This window comes from Hyla sarda, chromosome 3 (assembly GCF_029499605.1).
Source record: "Hyla sarda isolate aHylSar1 chromosome 3, aHylSar1.hap1, whole genome shotgun sequence".
In the NCBI taxonomy this organism is placed as follows: domain Eukaryota; kingdom Metazoa; phylum Chordata; class Amphibia; order Anura; family Hylidae; genus Hyla; species Hyla sarda.
The window spans coordinates 428766424-428772947 of record NC_079191.1 but is presented as its reverse complement, the minus strand read 5'-3'; the positions used below and the strand labels follow the sequence as shown (position 1 = coordinate 428772947).

The window sequence follows — 6524 nt, the reverse complement described above, 5'->3', positions numbered from 1 at the left end:
AACCGGTAGAGTGTCCGGCTCACTCCCTAGCCCGCAGCGCCTGGACTGGCGTGGGCAGCGCCTTCAATGAAGAGATGCAAAACAGAGGAATGTCCAGCGCAGGTAGATGGAAACGGATAGTTTATAGCAAAACTTCAGCACATAGGTGACAGAGGAACAAGTGACGCGTTTCGGCCCTAGCGTCGGGCCTTAGTCATACCATGGTATGACTAAGGCCCGACGCTAGGGCCGAAAACGCGTCACTTGTTCCTCTGTCACCTAAGTGCTGAACTTTTGCTATAAAGTATCCGTTTCCATCTACCTGCGCTGGACATTCCTCTGTTTTGCATCTGTTGTGTTTTTTGTTCTATTGATATAACTTGTGTAATTCATATAAATAAACCGGTGTGTACTTTAAAAGATTAACTATGACTGGTTGTCCCAAGATTGAAAGGTTTCCCCTAACAACAGAATAGATCAGCGCTAGCTCATTGGTAGGGGGCGCACTGCTGGGACTCCCACCCATCATGAGAACAGAGGTGAGTGGTCCAACAAGTCAATGGAGTGTCAATGTGCGTGCTGGGAAACCGCGCTATTTACCGTGTAAGGGACTTACGAACACAGCCGAGTCCGGAGTAAGAATGATAATATAAATTATATTTTGAGAGACACCGTGTAACAGAGCAGGTAAATGAAGGAAGTATCCTGTGAAACCTTAGGCTATGTTCACACAACGGACCGTCTGGCAAGAAAATGTTCCTGGTGGACATTCTGCAGACCGCATACGCCGGAAGAACAAGCTGGAGCTAGGAGTGCTCGGAAATCTTCATAGACAGCAATGCATATCAGGGTGGATTTTACAGAAAGAAATGACAATTCCTTCTGCTGAGGCAGGAACCGCAATTTCCGCAGCAGATGTTTCTTGCTAGGGATCGACCGATATCGATTTTTTAGGGAAGATACCGATAATATGTGAACTTTGAGGCCGATAGCGGATAACTTATACCGGAATATCGGTTTAAGTTATCGGTATAAGTTATCGGCTATCTCCCCCCCACCCGCAGAAGCCGCTGCAGATCAATGATTCAAAGCGGGCGCTTTATATCAATGAACAGCAGTGGGTTTTGCGGGGCCAGAGACCGCCACCCGCTTCTCTCCCCCTGCCGGTCCCTAGTCCGACCACCGCTGCTGCCCCATTGCCTCCCCCATCCCCGGTTTTATAATTACCTGATCCCGGGGTCCGCGCTACTTCTGGCTCCGGCGGCGTCCTGAGCTGTCACTGTGCGCACTGATGGTGACGTCGCGTTGAGGACATCACTCATCATTGTGCTGCGCACAGCAATAGCTCAGGACGTCGCAGGAGCCAGAAGTAGCGCGGACCCCGGGATCAGGTAATTATAAAACCGGGGATGGGGTAGGCAATGGGGCAGCGGCGGTCTCGGGCCGGGGCATTATCGGCAAGGTAATTGCAGATACCAATAATGTCAAAAATCGTGAATATCGACCGATAATATCGGCCAAACCGATAATCTGTCAATCCCTATTTCTCGCCATGGAAATTCCACAGTGTTCACGGTGCAGAGGAATCCCACTGAGAACAATAGGACTTATCTTGAGCTGAACATAAAATAGCCTTAAGTAGAAGCTGCTTGTCTGGACATTTCCTAAAGAAAATCCGCTTTGGACCGTACCTGGAGATAACGGGGGATTTGCTACCATTTATCGTGTTTGTTCTTTCCCAGGGCTTTCTTGTAGGTTCTGTGGAATATGAAATAAGGAAAAATTATTCAAAAGCGAAAAGCTTTTTTTTTTTTTTTTTCTTCCAATGTTTTGCACCAATGCATTATTTCCATAGAAGCTAAAAAACATGAAGTAAAGTAATTACACGTGCTCTTCTTACCTGGTGTACCAGCGGAGGTCACTTTTGTCGGCACAGGCTCTGGCTCCTCCTGGAGTGCATATACAAAACAAAATTATATATAAAAAGAACTGCAAAAATATGTAAATGGGAATTCTCACTTTGTTGTAGAAACATGTCAAAAAAGTTTTGATTGGTCAGGCTCAGCGTGTTCATACCCTGACCCATCGATAGAACGTGCCGGAAGAGCACTAAGTGCGAAGACAGATGTACAATATAAGTCTATGGTATGTTCACCGACAGAGAGCGAGGCGAGAAGCGCACAGCCACGCACTTCTCTCCGCACTAGGTCAGACCCCGACCCATCAAAACTTTGTGTATACTGCAATAATTAATTTATGGCCCCTAATAAACAAAACTGAAGACGCAAGTACCGATAGATTTTTTTCAAGTGCTCTAACTTTTTCTTTTTTTATGTCATGTGACAGCAGAGATGGTTCTAGCATTAGTCAAACATGAGGCCCTCACTGACATTCCTCATTAAAGGGGTACTCCACTGCCCCGGCGTCCGCAACATTTTGTTCTGAACACTGGGTGCAGTCAGAGAGGGTCGTGATGTCATGCACACGCCCCCTAGTGACATCACACCACGCCCCCTCAATGACAGTCTATGGGAGGGGGCGTGGCCTCCCATAGACTTGCATTGAGGGGGCATGGCGTGACGTCACTAGGGGGCGTGTGCATGATGTCACGACCCCAGTAGTCCGCACCCAGCGTTCAGAACAAAATGTTTCGGACACTGGGGCAGTGGAGTACCCCTTTAAGATATGTCCCTGGTAGTTAGGTAGGGAATCACACTATTAGGTAGAAGCCCCTAGTAGGTAGGTAGGAAATCCCCCCTATTAGGTACAGAATCCTCCCCTTTTAGGTAGATGCCCCCAGTATTTAGGAAGTCTGTTAGGCAGGCAACTTCCTACTAGGTAGATACCCCCATTAAAGGGGTACTCCGGCGCTAAGACATCTTATCCTCTATCCAAAGGATAGGGGATAAGATGCCTGATCGCGGGGGTCCTGCCGCTAGGGACCCCGTGATCTTTCACACCCAGTTAGAATCAGCCCCCGGAGCGCGCTTGCTCCGGGTCCGATTACTGGCGATCACGGGGACGGAGCATAGTGACGGAGCGTGATGTCACATGGGGGTGGAGCCGTGACGTCACTATGCTCCATCCCCGTGATAGCCAGTAATCAGACCCGGAGCAAGCGCGCTCCGGGGGCTGATTCTAACGGGCTGCGGTATGGAAGATCACGGGGATCCCCAGCGATCAGGCATCTTATCCCCTATCCTTTGGATCGGGGATAAGAGGTCTTAGCGCCGGAGTACCCCTTTAAGTCCTCTTCTAAAGAAAAATAAAAACCCTGCTTACCTTCTCTCCAATACCGCGCTGAGGCCTCTACATCCTTCACTCTCATAGTGGTGCAGGACCTTCCACTGCAAGCTGCAGTGGTGCGGGACCTGCCGCGCGATGACGTCATGACACAGCAGGTCAAGCAACACATCGTATAATTGAGAGAGTTGAAAAGGCCTCAGCGTGGGAGCGAAGGGAAGGTGAGAAGGATTTTTTAATTTCTATTTATGAAGAAGGTATCGGGACATTTGCAACAGTAAATAAATTCGTACAAATGTCTGGTGTATGCACTGATACCAGTATAGGGACATCCCTAGAACAAAAGTACAGTGACCCCCCGACCTACGATGGCCCCGACATACGATCATTTCAACATACGATCACTCTCAGAGGCCATGGCATGTTGAAGGCAGCACCAACATACGATGCTTTTGTATGTAGGGGCCATCGTATAAACGGCTATCCAGCAGCGCAGACTGCTTCAGCTGCCACCGGATAGCCGTTTACGGTGCCCCGTGTGGTCCGCTGACGATCACTTACCTGTCCTCGGGGCTCCGGCGCTTCCTCTTCGGGATCCCCTGCATTGTCGGCGCTCTCCATCGTCGTCATCACGTTGCTGCGCACACCGTCCCGTCATCCAATAGGAGCGGCGTGCGTAGCGACGTGATGGCGGCGACGGAGAGCGAGGATACCGGGGAAGCAGAGGCCTTGCTGGAGCGTCGGGGACACCCCGGGGACGCCGCAACAGCGATGGAAGGAGACATCCAGGGCAGCGTTGCCGGTCCGGAGAGGCGGGGACAGGTGAGTATAACCTCCAATACCAGTGGTCTTCAACCTGCGGACCTCCAGATGTTGCAAAACTACAACTCCCAGCATGCCCGGACAGCCGTTGGCTGTCCGGGCATGCTGGGTGTTGTAGTTTTGCAACATCTGGAGGTCCGCAGGTTGTAGACCACTGTCCTATACTTTACATTGCACGGATCCCTCAACATACGATGGTTTCAACAAACGATGGTCCATTTGGAACGGATTACCATCGTATGTTGAGGGACCACTGTATAGTAAACCATTGCACTTCTTACAGTACTGGGACATGGTGTGAGATTGGGGATTTGGCTCGTTATCCCCCTCACCGTGATCCTCCAACATCCTATCTAAACTCCTCTACCTCACTCACCGTCTTCTCTTCTTTTGCATCAGGTTCTATGGATGGCCCTTTTTCCGCAATTCTTCTTCTACATATTCAATAGGAAACAAGACGGTTAGTGCAATCATACAGATTTATGTAGGTTTTACAGCACTGCCATAAAGGAGACACACACCGCATTTCAATGTTTAGGGACAAATTTCTCCATCTCAAGTTCCCCATGTTGCACGTATCTCGTGTGAATTCTTACAGTTCATGTGTGCACTTAATCTTCATGATTCTGTATGATCACTGAGAAATCCTTAAGGGCAGTGTTACCCAACCAGTGTGCCTCCAGCTGTTGCAAAACTACAAGTCCCAGCATGGTAGGAAACTTCTCAGACTCTTCTACCAACTCACCTTCTTGCTAGTAACGCACTCATTTCTTCCATTAAACCTCCCCCAACCCCAACCATCGGAAGAGGACCGTTCCCGCGGCTTGGTTCCGTCTTTGGAGGGCCAGAGCTGGCCCCAGCAGAGATTACACTACTCTGACTGGATCCATCATCGGCCTGCAAAACAGGAGAAGTCAGGATGAAAATACACCTTAAAACATGTTTATTATATACAGTGATCCCTCAACTTACAATGGCCTCAACATACAATAGTTTCATCATATAATGGTCTTTTCTGGACCATTGTAACTTGAAAGCAGACTCAACATACAATGCTACAGTCCAGATCTGTGAAACGTGTCAATGGCCGGAAGAACCGACCAATCAGAATGGGCATTCACTGGTAAAACCCCTGTATTACTGAAGTGCATGCACTGACTGGTGTCTGGTAGCGCCCCCTACAGAACAGGGAGGTATTACATGTTCTGTACTCTTTACCTGTATTACTGAAGTGTATGCACTGACTGGGTGTCTGGTAGCGCCCCCTACAGTACAGGGAGGTATTACATGTTATGTACTACTCTTTACCTGTATTACTGAAGTTTATGCACTGACTGGTGTCTGGTAGCGCCCCCTACAGTACAGGGAGGTATTACATGTTCTGTACACTTTACCTGTATTACTGAAGTGTATGCACTGACTGGTGTCTGGTAGTGCCCCCTACAGTACAGGGAGGTATTACATGTTCTGTACTCTTTACCTGTATTACTGAAGTGTATGCACTGACTGGTGTCTGGTAGCGCCCCCTACAGTACAGGGAGGTATTACATGTTCTGTACTCTTTACCTGTATTACTGAAGTGTATGCACTGACTGGGGTCTGGTAGCGCCCCCTACAGTACAGGGAGGTATTACATGTTCTGTACTACTCTCTCTTTACCTGCTCCTTTGGACACCAGGTGAGGGCGGCTCCATGTTACTTTTTTATTACACTGTGTACTGTACAGGACCCTGAAGAAGCTTCTGTCCTCTACATAGACCAGTGTTTCCCAACGAGGGGGCCTCCAGTTGTTGCAAAACTACAACTCCCAGCATGCCCGGACAGCCAAAGGCTGTCCGGGCATGCTGGGCGTTGTAGTTTTGCAACAGCTGGAGGCACCCTCTTTGGGAAACACTGACATAGACAGTGATTTACAGCTCCCAGCAGATCTTTCTTACTTTTATATGGAAGGATTTGCTTTATCTATATTAGTTATCTACTTATTTTTCTTTAATCCTCACTTTTTCCTATTTTTGGATGACATTTTGGGGGCTTCAGAACCAATTACCAGGTTTCCATAGAGTTCTGGTCTCAACATACAATGGTTTCAACATACAATGGTCGTCCTGGAACCGATTAATATTGTAACTTGAGGGACCACTGTATAATTATATATCTACACACTTAAAATCCCCCTTAATTGGAACCTGTCAATATGTTTTTGGTGCCGCAAAACTGCCCGTGAGAAGCGTGTTGACCTCACAGTCGTACAGACCCGGACTGATAAATGGCGCAGATGAAAGAGGCGAGTACACCTTCCTTCATTGTGCATTAGTAGTAAAGACGATGCAGTATGTCCTATGCTTAACTGGCACAATGAGGCCAAGTCCCGGACCCCAGGACTGTACAATTATAATTCACACTAAGGTTCATAAATCCGTTATAATCCGTTATATTCGATTCTATACTGATTTATCGGACGTTCTGTAACGGATGAATGA

The 6524-nt window shown here is 48.2% G+C and overlaps 1 protein-coding gene and 1 long non-coding RNA gene across 5 annotated transcripts in view; one reads left to right on the top strand and one right to left on the bottom strand.

Annotated features, from left to right (window-relative positions):
• The window catches only part of ENAH (ENAH actin regulator), a 101105-nt gene that overhangs the window by 9617 nt on the left and 84964 nt on the right, over positions 1-6524 (bottom strand). For all 4 annotated transcript variants that reach the window (XM_056568446.1, XM_056568448.1, XM_056568449.1 and 1 more), the window contains 4 exons: positions 4790-4941; positions 4421-4478; positions 1880-1928; positions 1671-1737 (listed from right to left, as the gene is read on the bottom strand). In XM_056568446.1, coding sequence (XP_056424421.1) covers positions 1671-1737; positions 1880-1928; positions 4421-4478; positions 4790-4941 — 326 coding nt within the window. The remainder of the gene's footprint in view (positions 1-1670; positions 1738-1879; positions 1929-4420; positions 4479-4789; positions 4942-6524) is intronic.
• The window catches only part of LOC130363101 (uncharacterized), a 112387-nt gene that overhangs the window by 44312 nt on the left and 61551 nt on the right, over positions 1-6524 (top strand). The gene's annotated exons all lie outside the window — the stretch shown is intronic.